Genomic DNA, 19,684 nt, shown 5'->3' on the forward strand with positions numbered 1-19,684 from the left:
TAATAATTTTCTAAAAACTGCGAAACATTTGGAAAATTAAAAGACCTACAGGTATGTTCAGGGGCTGCATGGTGGGCAAGTGGTTAGCTTGAAGGCCACACAGCTAGGAGACCCAATTTCAATTCCACCCTCGGCCATCTCTGTGTGGAGTTTGCATGTTCTCCCTGTGCATGCGTGGGTTTTCTCCAGGTACTCTGTCCTGTGATTGGCTGGCCACCAGTCCAGGGTGAACCCCGCCTCTTGCTCGAAGACTGCACTTTCTATGTCGCTTATCCTCACTAGGGTCATGGGAGTATGCTGTAGCCTATCCCAGTCTTGTGCCGAGAGGCGGGGTACACCCTGGGGTGGGCGCCAGCCTATGGCATTCATACCTATGCACAATTTGGAGTCGCCAATGAACCTAACATGCATGTTTTTGGAATGTGGGAGGAAACTGGAGTACCCAGAGAAAACCCACGCATGCCAGGGGAGAACATGCAAACTCCACATTGGAGAATTGAACCGAGGTCTTGCTGATCCTCTGACTGTGTGGCATACATGCTTGCCACTCATCCACCGTGTGGACCCATATGCAACCAATGCAACAACAAATAAACATACGTATGCCTTGCACACTACAGTTACTAATGACTATTAGTGTGCAGTTCATGCATAACAACTGTATTTATGTTGTAGAAATCACCTGTACATCTAATCTTTTTTATCAATGATTTTCACACACCAAAGTGCTTTAAGTAGGCAACGGCACACACCTGGGACTGCTGATGGGCTGCCAAAGTGGGTTGGACCTGCCTTTTCACTTAAAAGGCATCTTCTCTCTTGTCATCTGTTTATTTCTTTGCTGGAGCAATCGTGTAGGCAAGATGGCCGAGTACACGCTGTCGGTGACAACAGGCGCCATGCTGCATGCCGGTACCTTCGATAACCTCTTTGTTACTCTGGTGGGCACCGAGGGCCAGTCTGGGCGCACACAGCTAACCAGTGCCGGCTTGGGTAATGACACTGGGAAGGTATGTTGACCAATTGTAGTTTTCTTCTTGATTGATTTGGACTTTTCACATTTTATCACATTTTCAAACGCAGGTGGGGACATTCGCAGTGACGACTGCTTTTACTTTAGGATGCCTCCTCCTGCTCAAAGTAGAGAAAGATCCATTCCACGAGTTCAAAGACCAGGATTGGTTTTGTGCCACTATCTTAGTGAGGACGCCTGAGAAGGATGACGTTTTCTTCCCCTGCTACAAATGGCTGTCCAGGGGAGAACTTGTGATGCTGAGAGGAGGCAGAGGTGAGTCTGACCTCAAATCAGCTGCCAGGTCACCTTTAGAGATATCACTTGACTAGAAAACTAAAAGCAAAAATGGAAAATAGTATCATTAAATTTACAAGAATAAAGTCAAAATATAGAAAATATAGCACACTAAAAAAAATATTTTCTTGTGGTGATATGACTTTATTCCCGTATTTTGATTTCATTCCCAACCTAACTTCCCCAACCTAAAAGTTATGGTTCCTAGTTTAAAAAAAAATGTAAACTTTATTTTGTTTTTAATATTATTAGAATTAGTTTTCAAAAAATGTAATATTTCAACTCTACGCTACTAAAATTATATTTTTCCTCCATATTTGGAGTTCATTGTTGTAAAGTAACTCATGAAATGACAGCTGTTCAATTTTTTTCCCCAACTATTTAAATTTTTTTCTCGTAAGGTTATGGCATTACCAAATTGTCAGTTTTTCTATAAATACCCCCCCCCCATCAAATTGTCCAAAAATTGCAACTTTAATATTTTTTTCAGTATCTCAACTATTTCATATTTCAACTTAATACAACTCAAATGTTTTTACTTATATGTATACAATATAAATTGACTTTTTTCACATCTTTGCCTTTAAAAACATGAAATTTTAGAATGTGCTGTGGGCCAATAAAAAACATCCATGGTATATGTGGTTAATAATAATAAAAACATATGTATATTTTGAATTGTAGCTACAAAAGTGTTTGAAGACATGCACCCACGACTCAAGAAGCACCGAAAAGAGGAATTGGTCCAACAGAAACTAACATACAAGTGAGTAGTGGTTGTTAATTAGGCTGATTTTTCTAGTCTGATGAATCTTTCCCTGTCATCTCTAGATGGGATGAGTATGCTGAAGGAATGCCCTACGTCTTCAGCATTAAAGATGTAAACCGGATTCCAACAGAAGCCAGATACTCATTCTCAAAGGCTGCTGAGTTTGCATACCGACAAAACTATGCGTGAGTGCATGGATTCATAGAAACAATAATAGCATGACAGAATGTGTTTGTTTTTTTTTACCCATACAGGAAGGAAGAGCTCTCGGAAAAAGGCATTCGGTATTCAACAGAGCGCTGGGAAAGCTTCGAGGCCATGATGAAGGTGTCCTGGTTCCCAAGGTCGCCCCTCTCAGGTACTGTCTGTGACAAAAATGTGACAAAAAAAAAAAAAAAAAACACCCATCAATGGACTCTATCCAGAAATGGTGCCACAGCTGTGGAGGAACGATGACTTTTTTGCATACCAGTTTCTTAACGGAGTCAACGTGTACGTGATCAGACGCTGCTCCGAGCTGCCCTCCAACTTCCCGGTCACGGAGGACATGGTGTCGCCGTTTTTGGACAATGGAACCACTCTCACTAAAGAGATGGAGGTAGAATAGTCAAGACTGTTTTGTTTGGATTTTGGCCTTATTATGCTGTTTACGTCAGCAATGGAACATTTGCATACTTGCTGTCTATGTGGTCCCTGAAAGCTGCATCTAAAGGAAACTATGTAGCCTTGACCTCACCCTGACGTCACATTAGCATAATGTCAGTTATTTTATTTATTTATTTATTTTCCTTTATTTGGGCAAATATATGAATCATTACAGTGCATTTCTTACATCAATCAAAATATAACTTTCCATTATTTACATTTGTATTCAACTATCTGATCCCAAGCTCAAAAGTGGGACAGTGGAACATCGGTTAGCGTCTGTTATTGTGTTTTTTTTTTTTTTAACGTTAAAAAACTTACCCCTTAAATTTCCCTCTCTGCGTCCATTCTGGTTCGTGTTATGTCCAACTGTGTTAACAGTTTAATCACAAAACGTCTTTTTCTAGTTGGCATCTAATTAGCTAGCTAACAAAAAAATGGAAACCGGAAGTTACTACGTTGCCAGACTGTTGGAAAATATTAGCACAAAACACATTTTTATATACTTTTACAATTAGTTTTACATTCATTAAACAATTGCATAGAAATAATGAAAATGTACAAATTAACATTTAGGTTACTTTTACCTTCATTGAAGACATGACTGTCCCAAAGACATGATGTGGCAGTGAGATCAACCACCACCACTTTCCTGTTTCCAGTCATAACATTTAACATTTTTGGCTTTCTGGATTAATTGGATTTGCATCATTTCTTATGCGGAAAAGTTTAGGTTAGAGTCTGATTATGTGGAGCTACTTGAGGCTAAGCAAGGTTCCATGATATTGACAAGTTAGCATGCTAGCACCTAGCAAGATAGCACTAAGTAGCTAAAGTCCCAAGGCAATTCCACAGTGTCCCTACATCATGCCACATATGCATTTACATTTCTACCGCTTAGCCTCACAAGGGTCGCGGGGGGTGCTGGAGCCTATCCCAGCTGTCTTCGGGCAAGAGGCGGGCTACACCCTGGACTGGTCGCCAGCCAATCACAGGGCACATATAGACAAACAACCATTCACACTCACATTCATACCTATGGACAATTTGGAGTCGCCAATTAACCTAGCATGTTTTTGGAATGTGGGAGGAAACCGGAGTACCCGGAGAAAACCCACCAATGCACGGGGAGAACATGCAAACTCCACAGAGATGGCCGAGGGTGGAATTGAACCCTGGTCTCCTAGCTGTGAGGCCTGCGTGCTAACCACTCCTGTGCCACGCAGCCCAAATTTACATTTAGTGGTTAGCGCGCAGACCTCACAGCTAGGAGACCAGGGTTCGATTCCACCCTCGGGCATCTCTGTGTGGAGTTTGCATGTTCTCCCCGTGCATGCGTGGGTTTTCTCCGGGTACTCCGGTTTCCTCCCACATTCCAAAAACATGCTAGGTTAATTGGCCACTCCAAATTGTCCATAGGTATGAATGTGAGTGTGAATGGTTGTTTGTCTATATGTGCCCTGTGATTGGCTGGCGACCAGTCCAGGGTGTACCCCGCCTCTCGCCCGAAGACAGCTGGGATAGGCTCCAGCACCCCCCGTGACCCTCGTGAGGAAAAAGCGGTAGAAAATGAATGAATGAATATGAGTAAATAAATGCTAACAGTGTATATGCATCACAAGGTTTGCATAGGTTCCTGCAGCGGGACTTTTCCCTGTAAAATCATCAGGATTACTTAAGAAATTTGCCGATTTTTGTTTTTGCACATGTACAGAGGGGAAATATCTTCATTGTGGACTACAAAATCATGGAGGGCTTGCCAACGACCATAATGGATGGTAAACGTGTTCCTCTGACGGCTGCGCTGTGCCTGCTTTACATGACTCCTGAGAAGAAACTAATGCCCATTGCCATTCAGGTCTGCCTTGTTTTCCATGTCATTGCTTGCATGTATTAAACAAATACGAGCTTCTGCATAAACTAAACCCAATTTCTTTCCCACAGCTCGGCCAGACGCCCTCAAAGGACAATCCTATCTTCCTTCCCAGTGATTCTGAGGTGGACTGGCTTCTGGCGAAGCTGTACGTGAGACACGCTGACACCATCAGCAGCCAGCTGGTCAGCCATTTGCACAACACTCATTTAATAGCGGAGGTTTTCGCCATGGCGACCCTTCGCAACTTGCCTATGATTCACCCCCTGTACAAGGTAAACAAGGTCGCAGTGGGTGACTTGATGGTATCTGACGCTAACCCATCTCTATTGTCTTCCAGCTGCTGATACCCCACCATCGAAGTACCCTTTATGCTAACACAATAGCCCGTGCTACTCTTTACGGTCCTGGGAGAGCTCTTGATAATGTATGAAACGCTTTTGTGTTTATCTTTTTTTTTTCTCCTCACTAATTGAATGTTGTCGTTAGAGTGCTCTTTCCGCAGAAGGACAAGTGCAGCTAATGAGAAGGGCACTGGCCCAGCTGACCTACCATTCACTCTGCCCTCACAAAGACATTGCTGCCAGAGGCCTGGAGGCTGTTCCTAATTTTTATTACAGAGATGACGCTCTCAGGCTGTGGAACATCATTCACAGGTATCTGCTGGTTATGCAGCAGCCTGGAGTTGTTTTGAAGGGAATATATTACACTAGTTTCCACGCTTAACAGTGTTGGATGCACAGATCACACCTCAGTCTCTCCTTCTATATTGGCCACTAGGTGTTAGTGTTAGAAGAGGCATTTATTGCAGGTTGAAATGATCTGACACTAAAAACCTAATCATCACAACCCAGCATGAAGCACAGAGGACCTCAGTCATTTGCATGAGCACCCAAAACCGGCTGTTTTGGAGTGGGGGGGGGTAAAGGTGTGCTGTAATTCTCTCCCACCTGCAGCTTTGTCAAGGCAGTAGTGTCGTATTATTACCCATCGGACAGCGAGGTGTTGGCAGATTCTGAACTCCAGGAATGGGTGGCAGAGATCTTCAACTATGGATTTCTGGGGAACATTTCTTCAGGTTGTACTCCCCAGTCAGTATTTTCTGTTCCACTGGGCTGTAAAAGGAAGATATCAATGTATTTTATGCAGGTTTCCCTTCAAGCTTTCAAACAGTGGAGGAGCTTATAAAGTACGTCACCATGGTGATCTTCACGGCATCGGCTCGCCACGCTTCAGTCAACATGGGCCAGGTGAACACGTTTAGAGACGTAATGTCTATAGAGCGTGTTTAATTGTTTCCTGTAGATGAATTATCTAGTGTGGATCCCTAATGCTCCACTGTTGCTGCATCGGCCTCCACCAAGCGTAAAGGGAAACGCTACCATGGACGACTTGCTGTTGACTCTGCCCAACAAATCCATCGGAACCCTGTCAATGTCTCTTGCATGGTTCCTCGGCAAGAAGTATGATGACTTTGTAAGTTGAATCCAATATTTGACTCAAAAAGGGTCAAATATTTGCCAAGTATTTTTACAGTAGACCTATAAAAATAGCGCGCAAAGATCTTTGTTGAGCATTGAACATTTCTTTTTTTTGTGTGTTGCCAGGTTCCTCTAGGCCAGTATCCTCAACATTTTAGTGAGCCTGCCGCTTTAAAGATGATTGAGGATTTTCAAGCAGAGCTGTCCACCCTCAGCAAGGCCATCGTAAAAAGGAACAAAGATCTTGATCTGCCCTATTTGTACTTGAACCCTAAGGAAGTAGAAAACAGTGTGACGATATAAATAAAGTTAAATACAAGTCTCCATGGTTGTCTTTGTCATAGTAAATATGGTCACCTGTCAAAAAAGGTAACTGCATGTTGTGGAGCAGATGGAATGCTTCAAAACAAACCAAGCAGCCCAAAGGTAGAACAGGTTTCCCCCCCTGAGGGCTAGAACTAGTTTGGTTTGGCGCTTAGTTTATTTCACTTAGATTTGGGCGGTGGTGACATCCCCCCCCTTTTTATAAGACTCAACAGAGCTCATTTGCAGCAACATTTCAGAAGGTAATACACCCCAACCATTGTACCTGTGGCTTCAACGAAGACACTTGAAGTTTTGAGAGCGCTGAGTGACCATGGCCGAGTACAAGGTAGATGTAACAACCGGAGACAGAGTAGGCTCCGGAACGTCGGACCACATCTACATCACCTTGTTGGGAACAGAAGGCCAGAGCGAGAAAGTGGCGTTGGACAGCTGGGGCGTTTACGTTGTCAGTGGCACAGTGAGTTGGACAGCACAACAATATGCTTGTATTCAATATTGGCTATAGATCAGTTGCTGGATGTACAGTAGCCCACGTACATACCTGCAGGGTTTGAGAATGGATGATGTGTGTATCATTTTGTATTCTCACAGCTAAGGAGAGAGATATTGGATTGCTTTTTAACATAATATTGAAAAGCAAGTTAATTGTCTTAATATCACAAAGGTTGAACAAAACATACAGAAAAAGGGTTCAGTTTAGCAAGAGGTTGCTCGTCTTGTGGGAAATGTTATAATCTGTTATGAGAATTACGGTACAGCTTAATTCCTATAATAAAACTTTTTTTCCTTGGGGAAAAAATCACCTTAGAAAAGTGACTTTTCTAGCGAAAACAGTCTGTAGAATGTTTTTTTTTCAACGTAAATGTTATTAAAAATTTGGATCATTTGCCTCCGAGCCGCCAAATGATTTGCAAAACAAGTATTTTGAAGTGTGATTTTGAAAACAGTCTGTAGAATGTTTTTTTTTTTTTTAAATCCAACTTACACAAATTTATATTCATTTTCTATGCCAATTATCCTCAATAAAGTCAACGTAAATGTTATTAAAAACTTTGATCATTTGCCTCCGAGCCGCCAAATGATTTGCAAAACAAGTATTTTGAAGTGTCATTTTGAAAACGGTCTGTAGAAGTTTTTTTTTTTTAAATCCAACTTACACAAATTTATATTCATTTTCTATGCCAGTTGTCCTCAATAAGTTCAACGTAAATGTTATTAAAACTTTGGATCATTTGCCTCCGAGCCGCCAAATGATTTGCAAAACAAATATTTTGAAGTGTGATTTTGAAAACTGTCTGTAAAATGTTTTTTTTTTTTATCCAACTTACACAAATTTATATTCATTTTCTATGCCAGTTGTCCTCAATAAGTTCAACGTAAATGTTATTAAAAATTTGGATCATTTGCCTCCGAGCCGCCAAATGATTTGCAAAACAAGTATTTTGAAGTGTCATTTTGATGCAAACCAGATACAAATGGAATGCATTCAAAAGAATACGTGTCGTCCTAGACTGGGACCTACACTGTAAAAACCGGTACGTCTCTGGGAAAACTCCTGCTGGTCAAGGTCGAGAAAGATCCCTACTTCTTCTCCTTTGACAACGAGTGGTACTGCTCCAAAATCGTGGTGACCACCCCAGAGGGAGAGGCCGTTCTTTTCCCGTGTTACCGATGGCTGACTAATAACGAAGCGGTGGAGCTGAGAGGAGGAAAAGGTCTGGTTCACATGCCCATGACAGAGTTTAAAAATGTGATTTATCTTTTGGTTTTCTGAACAACTCAGCCATGAAAGTTTTCGAAGACGACCACCCGATGTTGATTGAACACCGCAAAAAAGAGCTGGCATCTAAACAGAGCTTGTTTAAGTGAGTTTTTGGCAGCAAAAGCATCAAATCAGAAAAGAGACTTAGTACTTTGTTTGGTTTAAGATGGAGCGTCATGAAGGAAGGACTACCTTTCCACGCTGATTTCAATACATCAAATGTTCCGGCTGAAGTCCGCATGACCGTGTCCAGAATGGGGCAATCCAAGATGACCGTCCTGATGGGGTGGGGCTCAAACTCTAGTTGGCATTAGGATCACATTTGGTTGGTATGGTATTGTATCGTGACTGTTCACTTTTCTTCTTTTCATTTGTTTCCTCACTTCAGTGCCTTGGAGCTGAAGGTGAAAGGGATGCTCGGATCTGAGGAAAGTTGGGAAAACATTGACGAAATGAAAAAAATCTTCTGGAATAGAAAAACAACATTATCAGGTGGTTGACTTCATTTTATGTAAATATGTTTACATTTTTCTTCCGACATTACATACAATTTTTTTCTTCAAGTTTTATTGTAAAATTTTTAGAATATGTTGGGCCAATAAAAAAAAAACAGAGGACCACAAATGGTCCCTCCACCGCACTTTGGGTACCAGCCCCACTCGGTTTTACTTGGACAATATAACATGCAGCATTAGCATTAGCATTAGGAATAAGCTTTCCCGATGTTGTATCATGTATTTTACCAGTGTAATATGAATATTTATCACTAATTATTTGTAATAAATGTATTTATGTAAATATACAATTATTAATAACATTCATTCATTTTCTACCGCTTTTTCCTCACAAGGAAAAAGGGGGTGCTGGAGCCTATCCCAGCTGTCTTTGGGCGAGAGGCGGGGTACACCCTGGACTGGAGGCCAGCCAATCACAGGGCACATATAGACAAACAACCATTCACACTCACACCTATGGACAATTTGGAGTCGCCAATTAACCTAGCATGTTTTTGGAATGTGGGAGGAAACCGGAGTACCCGGAGAAAACCGGGGAGAACATACAAACTGGTGGCCGAGGGTGGAATTGAACCCTGGTCTCCTAGCTGTGAGGTCTGCGCGCTAACCACTAGACCGACATGCCGCCTATTAATAACATGAATCATATAATTATAATCAATGGTGTTTCTTCCAGAATACGTTTCCCAACACTGGAATGAAGATGACTTTTACGGATACCAGTTTCTAAACGGAATCAACCCCAATATGATCAAACTCTGCTCCGCGCTTCCTCCAAATTTCCCAGTCACAGAGGAAATGGTGAAACCATTCCTTGAGGAAGGTAGCACTCTGGACAATGAAATCCAGGTATGGTGGACTCATTGGAAATGTGAGCTTGTGTATAGGTTAGAAGTTAGAAGTGGAGGTTCCAGGGTTGTTTTGATCTGTCACACAGAAAGGCAATATATTCCTTTATGACCAGAAGAAAATGAATGGCATACCTGGGAGGATGTATAATGGTGTACGTCTCCAAGTGTGTGCTGGTCTCTGTCTGTTTTACCTGAATCCTGAGAAGCAACTGAAACCCATTGCTATACAGGTATTTTTACTGTATAATAATAGTACCATAGACTCAACTGAGAAGTTGCAAATGGAGGCTCGACAAATCTGTTTTTGTTATTGTAGTTGCAACAACAACCCTCGGAGGACAACCCCATTTTTCTGCCCAGCGATTCGGAGACTGACTGGCTTCTTGCCAAGTTATTCATTAAAAATACAGATATGATGGATCATCAGGCAAACCACCACTTTAAAGACACTCACTTCCTCTCCGAGGTCTGGGTTACGAGCCTTATCCGCAACTTCCCTGTCATTCATCCAATTTACAAGGTACGTTGGTTCCAGTGTGGGTGTTGAGAATGTCATTGGGAACCATATCAGGGGTGTTCCTCCTTCTCACCGTAGTTCCTGATCCCTCACTTTCGCTGGATTCTCCATATTAATGCAATGGCCCGTGACATTCTGTTTGGACCCGGTGGACCCTTTGCAACGGTATGTTTGATTGCTTGTATGCCAATCCTTTCCATGATTTTCCACTTGATGTCTGACTCCACACCATGTTTGTGCCACAGGGTACACTTGGCCTCGACGGCACTTATGAGGCAATGGCAAGGTCCCATGCTGAGCTCACCTACAGCAATCTGTGCTTTCCGGAGAACATCGCCGCTCGGGGACTGGAGTCCATCCCCAACTTCTACTACAGAGATGATGGCCTTCAGCTATGGGACATGATCAATAGGTTGTCTTCCACTTTGAATTGTCTTTAGAAATTGACGGAAGTTGGCTGATGTATGAATCCTTCCTCTTTCAGCTTTGTGAAGGCGGTCGTGGGACACTTCTATCGTTCCGACATTGAGGTGGTAAAAGACTCTGAGCTCCAGGGCTGGATCCATGAGATATTCACTCGATGCTTTTTAGGGAACAAATCCTCAGGTGTTCAATGTGTGAACACAATTTGCATGGATGCAGGCTAGGATGGAACTCTTTCTTGACACCTTGTTGTGACAGGGTTTCCTGAATCCTTCCAAAATGTTGAGGAAGTGGTCAAGTTCATCACCATGGTCATCTTCACTGTGTCCGCTCAGCATTCCTCCATCAATGCCGGACAGGTGAAGCGACAGTAAACATTCCATTCATCTACTATATAATAGGCTGAACTTGACTTAGTGTCAAACCTGTTGTGTTTATTTCAGTTTGACTACCAGTCCTTCATCCCTAATGGCTGCACCACTGTACGCAAGCTACCTCCAACCGTCAAAGGACAGTCGAGTATGAAGACCTTTCTGGAGACGCTCCCAAACATTGGCGAGTCGGTGAAGATAGTGAGCCTCGTCTATGTGCTCTCACTAAAATACTTGGATTTTGTAAGTTTAGGTCCATACCTTTTCAAAGCAATGACGACATAAATACCAGTCAAGTTGTCTTTGTGTTTCAGGTGGCCCTGGGTTCATACCCTGAGGAACGATTTCAAGAGCCTGAAATCCAGGAGATGGCCAAGGAGTTTCGAGCACAGTTATCCAAACTCACTGACGTAATCAATGCCAGAAACGCACAGCTTGCAGTGCCGTACGTGTATATGAACCCAGTTCGAGTAGAGAACGGTGTCACCCAGTAAGGGGTCTTATCTGGATGACATAATAGTGCCTGTCTTTCATGCTGGCAGGTTGTTTTAAAAGTCACAATAGCATTTTATTAGATTAGACTTTAGCATGAGCTACTGCAGGACTACATTGTTGGATATTATGGTACTTAAGTGGCTTTCTTACCTTTTCAGTAAGAAAAGTAGCTATTGGCTATCCTAGAAGTCCCTAGATGTCATAGTCAATTATTTGCATATAATGTTGTAAAATGCTGATAGAGAAAAGCATAACAATCTTGTAGGAGAGTCGTTTAGAACGACAAACTTGGTTTGTCCATTTAAAGTTGGCCATCGTTTCATAAAAAAACCTAATTATTTGATCTTGGCCAGCACCTGTGAGTTCTCCCATCACACATTGGCTATATACAGTGGCAAGAAAAAGTATGTGAACCCTTTGGGATTTCTGCATATATTTGGCATAACATGTGACCTGATCTTCATGTAAGTCACCACAATAGATAAACTTCTGTTGTAACTAATACGGCACACAATTTAATATTTTCATCTTTTCGCTGAACACATCATGTAAAAAACTCACAGTACAGGGTGGAAAATGTATGTGAACCCCTTGGTCAATGACAATACAAGAGCTAATTTGAGTCAGGTGACATCCAACATGGAGTTCAATTCGTGTGACGAGTTTGCAGGAGCCGTATCCAGCTGCCCTGCCCTTTAAAAACTTACACTAGTTTTGAAATGGCTTCTCAGAAGAAGCATCGTCTGATGGGAACCATGCCCAGCACCAAAATGTATGATTGTATTGTGACTTAAATTAATTTTAAAAATTATGCAGAAATCCAATAAAGCACAAAGGGTTCAAATACTTTTTACTTAGATCTTGCTGTGTAAGCTCAGGGAGAACACAATGCCGAAGAATGGGTGCTTTCACTTTTAAGTCCTCAAATATAGGAAACCTCCCCAATAAACACCATTTAAAAGGTCACTTTTGAGAGGGGTTATGATAGCAGCTACGATGTTTGTACTTTACTATTTACACAATGCTTTAAATGCGTAGTTTGACCCAGATAATCAAAATAAATGTGCATTGCTGTGTAGTTGTCTTTTTTTTCTTTACTCGCTCACATCAATATGCAATATGCGCCATATTTCCATATTTCCTTGCAGCAGCAGGCTGTAAGTACCTTTAAGTTCTGCGTCATTCTGACCATATACTGACAGTTTTTATCAACCAAGCCAAGTAATTTCACAACAGTGAGATTCACCATGCTACTGGTGTATTTCTAAAGGACACCAGTAGAGGGAGCTACTGTCCTGCTGCTTTACGCCATCTTTACTTCCGTCAACACACATGGTGGTTTAATTTTAGACGGCAACGCCAACTGTACAGGATAAATTAAGGACATAACATGACAACCATGTTATTCCGATTCGGTGTCATTCTTACTCCGGACTCGCCGAATGTTGACTTGTTTATTTTGGGTTCCCGTGAGGAAATGGGCCAATGGGACCCGGGAAAAGCGGTCCGGATGAGAGCGAGTCGCAGCTCGGTTTCTACCCGGGAGCCGTGCCTCTGGATCGGGGACGTGCTGCTGCGTGAACCCTATAGAGACACGCTGTGGTTCAAGTTCATCAAAAGGACAGAAGGAGCGTATATTTGGGAAGGTATACAACGATTTAGATACATTGTGCACATCACATGTGGCCTCTGTAATATAGACTGAGTGTTATATTAATATTTTTATATTTAAACCAATCGCCATTTTTGTTTCAGTGTGATGTAATGTGACATTCGGCCACGCGATGGCGGTAAATGGCTTGCTGAGTGTTTTGAATGAATACATAGAATTAAAAATCAATTATTATAGCAATATGTTATAGAACACTAAAAATATACAATTGTGTTTCTATTTGTGTTGCATACAAAAATTGAAAATTAGGCTTCAGAGTGATTTACATGTTGGTCAAACTAATTATTTTGTAACAAATACTATTTTGCCATTTTTGCCTCCCTTACCCACCCCAAAACAGAACAACAATTCATTTTGGATTCAAACATAACTGGAATTAGCTTAGCAGGAATGTCTTTTTAGACAAAATAATTTGCCTCCACACAGGTAACGGGCCCCATCATGACAGAACATGCCGTTACGATGAGCAGAACGTAGTGGATGGCGTGTACTGCCACCCCATCGACCACTGGATCGAGGAGGAGGGCCGCACAGACGAGATGAAACACACCACCAACTTTTACCTGAGCGTGGCTGGTCAGAATGCCATGCATTTCTCCAGGTAATGCATTGCATTACCTGCATTACTAATGCATTAAATAGAGAAGCCTAAAGGTTGCGGCATTGTGGAGTATGGGAGAGGGATGCTTTGAGTGTCTGAGAGCAAATGAACCATGACAGCTTCTTTGCCAGGGAAAATTAGGTCCGTGGAAAGTAAACTTTGAAGATGCACACACTGTACTTATTGAGCGCATTAATAAACACAAGCGCCCGCCTGACATCATTGTTGCTCATGAGGGTCCACTGAAATTGTTTTACAGTTCAGAAAAAAGAAAAGCAATAGGATCTTTACCGTTCTCTGGTTACTAGGCAACCGGTGGAGACTCCAGGAACCGTAGAGAATCATTTACAGTATCCCTGAAAGCCACAAACAAAAATTACTGTATTGCTGCGTTAAACAAGTACTACTTGGAGGATTTAATGGCGCTTGGATAGCGGAAAAACAGTCTGTCAACATGTTTTTTTTATTCTAAGCTAATTACTACTGGCTTCATTTGGAGTGTACTAATGTGAGGGCGGGTCACACGTTTGCCCAGTGGTTAGCATGTTGGCCACACAGTCAGGAGATCAGGAAGACCTGGGTTGGAATCTCTGACCATTTTATTATGTCTACTATATTAGGTAATGCAAGTGTAAATGTGACTATAGGGTTGTTATTTCATGTTTAGAGGGCTCTAATAATGTTCAAAACAATATTTAGAAGATCGCAACCCTGTGTTCTTTGCAATAACCACGGAAATATTGTGGGTATCTTAAGGTTGATTTAAAGAAGTGCTCTTAATTTGAAAGCGACAAGTCAATAACATACTATGCCAACACTGCACAAACGGACAGGAGGTCATAATCACAGACGCCTGTCTAATTTGCTGTGCGAATAAAACCAACCACAATTCAGCTGCACCACATGGACTAAGCGGGTATTGAAATAACGCTTACACGCTAACATACATGCAAAGCTATAACTGCATCCACAAGCAGCAAGGCATGCTGGGTAACCCTGCGATACCTCAGTCTTTTCATTAAATATGAGATGTTTGAGAAATTTGAGTTGAAACATATGTGCTACTTGGTGTCATGGTTTGCTACCAGTGTCCCAGAGAACACAGGTGAGGTCAACAGCACCAGTAAGTTCACCAGTAAGAGTCAAAACCCATACTGGACCAGTCAGATCACTTTTCTAAAAGCCTCCAGTGACTTGGCACATTAACTTTCACAAGAAGAACACCAGCCCGGCTAATGCTGTTAGCTTTTAATTTGCGCCTGAGGACCTTACAAGGCTTATGTCGAGGACCCGTGTGTTCTGCGTTGAGAGCGAGATTGAAATGCCGTGTCGTTGTATCTGGCCTAATAATAGCTTTTTAAATGAGTCGCCCAGACTTTGCATTTACGTAGCCCCATGGATCATTCCTGCCTCTGCAGTAGTGCAGGAATCTGCTTTCAAGCAGCAACCTCGTCATCGCTCATGCTAATGCACTCGGAACAGGTGGCTGCAGGGTTGTGCAGTCATTATTTAAATATACAGTATCTCACAGAAGTGAATGCACCCTTTATATTTCAACAAGACTTTGATTATATCTTCTGAAGGGATAATGGATGCAGTTTAGAGTAGTCAGTGTACAGCTTTTATAGCAGTATAGATTTACTCGCCACTGAAGACGAGGGATGTACCAATCCGATATTGATAGTAGCCCGAAATCAGCAAAAAAAACAAAACAATATCGGATTATATCCGGCTTCATCACAAATCTCCGACATTGCCACTTTGCTACAAGCAGTCAATTTCAGCACATCATTCCACTAGCAACCATGACACTACCACCACCATGTTGTGGAATATGTCAAGTCATTTTCAGTGGCTCATAAATCTAAACTGTAGGAATTCTGGTTTCCCAAAATGAACCTCAACTGCCCAGCCCCGGTAGCACTCGTGTATCCCCAGACCATGACACTACCACCGCCATATTTTGGTGTGTGTTGAGTCATTGAGTCAGTGGCTCAGAAGTTTGTACTGTTGGAATTCTTGTTTCCCCACAATGAACCGCAGCTCCCCAGTCCCAGCAGCACACGTGCACCCCCCAGACCTTGACACTACCGCCACCATGTTTTGTGATGAGTCATTTTCAGTTGCTAACAAATACATACTGTCAGAAATCTAATTTCCCTCAATGAAGCACAGCTTCCCAGTCCTGGCAGCACTCGTGCAGCCCCAGACCATGACACTACCACCACTATGATTGACTATAGGCAAGACACTTATTTTTCTCTGTACTATTTAGACTGATTAGAGTCAATATCAGTGGCTAGTAAATAAAAGCTGTACACCGACTACTGTCAGTTTGAAAGTTCAACTTTAAGCCGTGTTTATTGCTCCCAGGGTGCTGCCGCGGCTTTGGTTGGGCAGCTGTCCTCGGCTGGCAGAACATGTGACGATCAAGATGAAGCACGACCTCGGCATCACGGCGGTGATGAACTTCCAGACAGAGGGGGACGTGATGAACAACTCTCACGGCTGCAGGCGAAACCTTGGGGACGCCATGACGGCCGACACCATGATGCATTTGTACAACGACTGCGGCCTTGTGTACGTGTGGATGCCCACGCCCGACATGAGCACTGAGGGTAAGACGATTTTCGGCGATATACGCACCCAGATAGAATTCTTCATCTTACCAAGTCATTCCCTGCTGCCTACTACTACTAGCAATTTGAGGAAGAGTCTTTTCTGTTCCTATCCCATGCAGGCCGCGTCCAGATGCTTCCCCAGGCTGTCTTCCTACTTCACGGCCTCCTAGAGAACGGCCACACCATCTACGTCCACTGTAATGCCGGAGTGGGTCGGTCCACGGCTGCCGTATGCGGCCTGCTCATGTACGTGCTGGGCTGGAGCCTAAGGAAGGTGCAGTACATGCTTGCAGCCAGGAGGCCCGTTGTGTACATCGACGAGGAAGCTTTAGTGAGAGCCCAGGCGGACTTTAGACGCAAGTTTGGATTGCTGAGATCATCCATCTCTTATACAGAGACATGAGGGTGGGGATGCCGAGAATTGTGACTTTGAACGCCTCACTGGATACTACAATCTATCTGTGGGGCTTTTGAGCTGTGTCTTATCCCCAAATTTCCAGAAAGTGGCACGCTGCCATGCGTGCTACACCCAATTAAGTAAACTTTTTTAGAGATATAACATGCTCGGAGTTAGAAATTCACTGTCGGAACTTTTGAATTGGCATTTTGGGAAACCTCTGGGAGATTTGTGGCCCAGATGGCTCACTGAGCTATCATTTCATTGTCCTGTTTCCTTTAAAAGCTACCCTATGATCAGAATGCACTTTTGGACAAGACTCATATTGAGTCTGTGATGTAGGAGTTTTGTGTGTTTTCACATAACTCTTTCATGTGTGCATGTAGAAGTCTTACAATGGTAGATTGGATGGGTGAGTCTAGGATGTTGGATAAGTATATGTGCTGGTAATTGAAAAAAAATGAATTGGTGACACGACAAAAAACATTTTTTGCATATGAAATCTTTGACTATCTTTAAGGGTAACATACACTCGATGTGGATGGCACGGCGGGGAAGTGGTTAACACGCTGGCCTCACAGCTGGGAGACCTGAGTTCAATTCCACCCTCGGCCATCTCTGTTCTCCCCGTGCAAGTGCCGCATTCCAAAAACATGCTAGGTTAATTGGCGACTCCAAATCGTCCATAGGTATGAATGTGAGTGTGAATGGTTGTTTGTCTATATGGGCCCTGTGATTGGCTGGCCACCAGTCCAGGGTGTACCCTGCCTCTCGCCCGAAGACAGCTGGGATAGGCTCCAGCAGCCACCGTGACCCCTCGTGAGGATAAGCGGTAGAAAATGAATATGTGAATGAATGAATGTGTATATACGTATTTATATGAATATGTGTCTCAGCTGAAAAGAAACAGAAAAATTGGATATACTGGATTTTTATAACGTCAAAAAGAGAGGAAATATTTCAATAACTATTTTTAAAATTTCACAATTCTAATAAATTAAGAATAATATAAATAAATAATATTAAATAAATAATGTAAATAAAACAATCACATGTAGCAATTCCTATTTATTCTAGCATAATTTCAGCAATTCCAGCGATGGACTGGTTATATTGATAGTTATGGTACAGAATAGATTACAAAGAAATCTAGAACAGTAAGAAATTGCCTGACCTGTTTAAAGACACTTAAAGCCGTAATAAGTGATTGATTTGAGGTACGGAGCCTTCTAAAAGTGGTAATGCAGTTATGTATGGAGATATTCATCAAAAGGATGATCATTGCAGTGCTGTAAGGCAAGGAGTCGGCCTTACATTCAAAGGAACTGAAGACATATTCCAAAGATGTCCTTCCTCTCAGGTTATGAGTCACTGTGTTTTTTAAATTCAGTGAAGGTTCATGGTAGGTTCAAAGACAAGTTGGGCATGTGAAACAGAAAGGTAAGAGCCAGTAAATGCTCAGGTTTGATGACAGCATCCTATTGTTTGTAGTGCAAATAGTATCTCACCAAGCTAGTATTTATTGTGATAATCACACAATGCACACATCACACGTCTAGGAAAGACTCATTAAACATTTCTCTGACACTGCCGATATGAACTTTAGGCTGCCATTCATCTTTCATGCACTTAAGCCTACACTGTGTCTCGGCACACCCATTCATCAATGAGAAGTGGATTTTTTTTTAACTAACGCACTGGCACAAATGATTTATATTCATCACAACCACTTGAAGCAGTCCTGCTTTCTTTCTCGTCTAAGAGTAAGTCATATCATTTGCCTTGTTGGAAGAACGGGGGGGGGGTTGTGCTGTCAGTGTGTGAAAGAAAGAATCCTGCAATGACTCTTGACTTTGCTCCCAGGCAGAGAGGCAGCCACCCTGTCATGAACCTAGGAAATTGTGCCATTTATCCACGCAATTTTTGCAGCATCCTTGGCAAGACGAGGAGTAATTGGATACACAGGCAACACGGGTGGTATCCTGCGCACCTCAAACCTGGTTTCTTGCCCCCGCCCCCCATTTATTAGTTATCCATGGAAAAAGCATTACTGTCTCAAAAGATTACCATCAAGGGAAATTCTGCTACTGGCTCCAAACTAGATGAGAGAAAAGACAATTTCTTTGAGAATAATCAAACTTACATGCAAGGAGACTAATTAGTACTACCTTGAACAGCCCGCTTCTACTATGAATGTCTGAGTAGTCATGCCAAAATGTCACTTAATGTAGGGGTGATCTCACATGCCTAGACACCCATGGCGATGTCTGTCGGGTGATAAGCAGGCAAGCGGCCTCTAGCCTTGAGCATACATACAGTATTATGTGTACTTGTGCATATCTGTAACTAATATCATTATAGTCTGTGCAGCTTGTCCTCACTAGTGTAACTAGAGCCTATCCCAGCTGATTTGGGGCGAGAAGCGGGGTACACACTCGACAATCATTCCCACTCACATTCATACGTATTACTACAATTCTGTTGGGGGTGTCGTACAACTTTATGCCAAAAAACCCCCCCAAACTATCCATTTAAAATCCCTACAGATTTTACACATTTGGATTGTTTTCAAAAAGGATTTTACTGAGGCGACAGCTTGATCCCGGAACAGCTAATTTAGTTTATCCAGCACCCATGAACAGGAAGATCGTGTTATTATGCAAAAACAGCCAACCACCTTCAACTACCGTGAATGCATTATTTGACAGTCACTATAAAGGCAAGCTGAGAGCTATTCAATTAAGCGCAGCCTTTGTCTCAGGGCACCCTCATAATGACCATACTGATATATGCAAACTCATGCAATATGAAAAACTGTTTACTCCAGCAGCCCATAAATGTATCCTAATAATTTCCTTATCATTGTTTCTCTTTGACTGTAGCCTGAGTGCTCTTATTATAGGCATTTTTATTTTCATGGGCACTCTCTTACGCTTCCATTATGCCTTTCATTTATTTATTCTAAGCCATTTCACAGCTCCATTATGCAACAGACTTTATGTTTTTTTGACCTTCAAACCGAAGTTTTATTACTTTTTGGGGGGCACAAATGAAA

At 42.3% G+C, this 19,684-nt stretch overlaps 3 protein-coding genes across 3 annotated transcripts; all 3 read left to right on the plus strand.

The window, feature by feature from the left end:
* Positions 1 to 778: 778 nt before the first annotated feature.
* Positions 779 to 6,393, plus strand: LOC131107319 (arachidonate 12-lipoxygenase, 12R-type-like). The gene is made up of 14 exons (XM_058057226.2): positions 779 to 1,010; positions 1,084 to 1,288; positions 1,994 to 2,075; positions 2,141 to 2,263; positions 2,333 to 2,436; positions 2,504 to 2,676; positions 4,438 to 4,581; positions 4,668 to 4,871; positions 4,937 to 5,023; positions 5,086 to 5,252; positions 5,553 to 5,674; positions 5,746 to 5,846; positions 5,902 to 6,072; positions 6,204 to 6,393. The coding sequence occupies exons 1-14, from the start codon at positions 864 to 866 to the stop codon at positions 6,378 to 6,380; spliced, it is 2,007 nt and encodes a 668-aa protein (XP_057913209.2). The 5' UTR covers positions 779 to 863; the 3' UTR covers positions 6,381 to 6,393.
* A 300-nt stretch (positions 6,394 to 6,693) lies between these two features.
* On the plus strand, positions 6,694 to 12,408 carry LOC131107320 (hydroperoxide isomerase ALOXE3-like). Its single transcript, XM_078799061.1, has 14 exons — positions 6,694 to 6,861; positions 7,915 to 8,119; positions 8,188 to 8,269; positions 8,333 to 8,452; positions 8,555 to 8,658; positions 9,358 to 9,530; positions 9,619 to 9,762; positions 9,849 to 10,052; positions 10,128 to 10,214; positions 10,295 to 10,461; positions 10,534 to 10,655; positions 10,731 to 10,831; positions 10,916 to 11,086; positions 11,158 to 12,408. Exons 1-14 carry the CDS (start codon positions 6,715 to 6,717, stop codon positions 11,335 to 11,337), a joined length of 2,007 nt encoding a protein of 668 aa, XP_078655187.1. The 5' UTR covers positions 6,694 to 6,714; the 3' UTR covers positions 11,338 to 12,408.
* Positions 12,409 to 12,496: 88 nt separating this feature from the next.
* Positions 12,497 to 18,639, plus strand: epm2a (EPM2A glucan phosphatase, laforin). Its single transcript, XM_058057229.2, has 4 exons — positions 12,497 to 12,984; positions 13,437 to 13,611; positions 15,985 to 16,229; positions 16,352 to 18,639. The coding sequence occupies exons 1-4, from the start codon at positions 12,729 to 12,731 to the stop codon at positions 16,633 to 16,635; spliced, it is 960 nt and encodes a 319-aa protein (XP_057913212.2). The 5' UTR covers positions 12,497 to 12,728; the 3' UTR covers positions 16,636 to 18,639.
* The last annotated feature ends 1,045 nt before the right edge of the window (positions 18,640 to 19,684 follow it).

Source organism: Doryrhamphus excisus, linkage group LG19 (assembly GCF_037039965.1).
Source record: "Doryrhamphus excisus strain RoL-2023G ecotype Guam linkage group LG19, RoL_Dexc_Guam_v1.1, whole genome shotgun sequence".
In the NCBI taxonomy this organism is placed as follows: domain Eukaryota; kingdom Metazoa; phylum Chordata; class Actinopteri; order Syngnathiformes; family Syngnathidae; genus Doryrhamphus; species Doryrhamphus excisus.

What these genes read in the sequence shown, in the direction of transcription:
- LOC131107319 (XM_058057226.2), top strand. Translation starts at nt 864, where the DNA reads ATGGCCGAGTACACGCTGTCGGTGACAACAGGCGCCATGCTGCATGCC. An exon ending in CCCAAGGTCGCCCCTCTCAG is followed by an intron (nt 2,437 to 2,503) that starts GTACTGTCTGTG and finishes GACTCTATCCAG; the next exon opens with AAATGGTGCCACAGCTGTGG. An exon ending in TGATTCACCCCCTGTACAAG is followed by an intron (nt 4,872 to 4,936) that starts GTAAACAAGGTC and finishes ATTGTCTTCCAG; the next exon opens with CTGCTGATACCCCACCATCG.
- LOC131107320 (XM_078799061.1), top strand. Translation starts at nt 6,715, where the DNA reads ATGGCCGAGTACAAGGTAGATGTAACAACCGGAGACAGAGTAGGCTCC. An exon ending in AAGATGACCGTCCTGATGGG is followed by an intron (nt 8,453 to 8,554) that starts GTGGGGCTCAAA and finishes TCCTCACTTCAG; the next exon opens with TGCCTTGGAGCTGAAGGTGA. An exon ending in CTATGGGACATGATCAATAG is followed by an intron (nt 10,462 to 10,533) that starts GTTGTCTTCCAC and finishes TTCCTCTTTCAG; the next exon opens with CTTTGTGAAGGCGGTCGTGG.
- epm2a (XM_058057229.2), top strand. Translation starts at nt 12,729, where the DNA reads ATGACAACCATGTTATTCCGATTCGGTGTCATTCTTACTCCGGACTCG. An exon ending in AGGAGCGTATATTTGGGAAG is followed by an intron (nt 12,985 to 13,436) that starts GTATACAACGAT and finishes GCCTCCACACAG; the next exon opens with GTAACGGGCCCCATCATGAC. An exon ending in GCCCGACATGAGCACTGAGG is followed by an intron (nt 16,230 to 16,351) that starts GTAAGACGATTT and finishes TATCCCATGCAG; the next exon opens with GCCGCGTCCAGATGCTTCCC.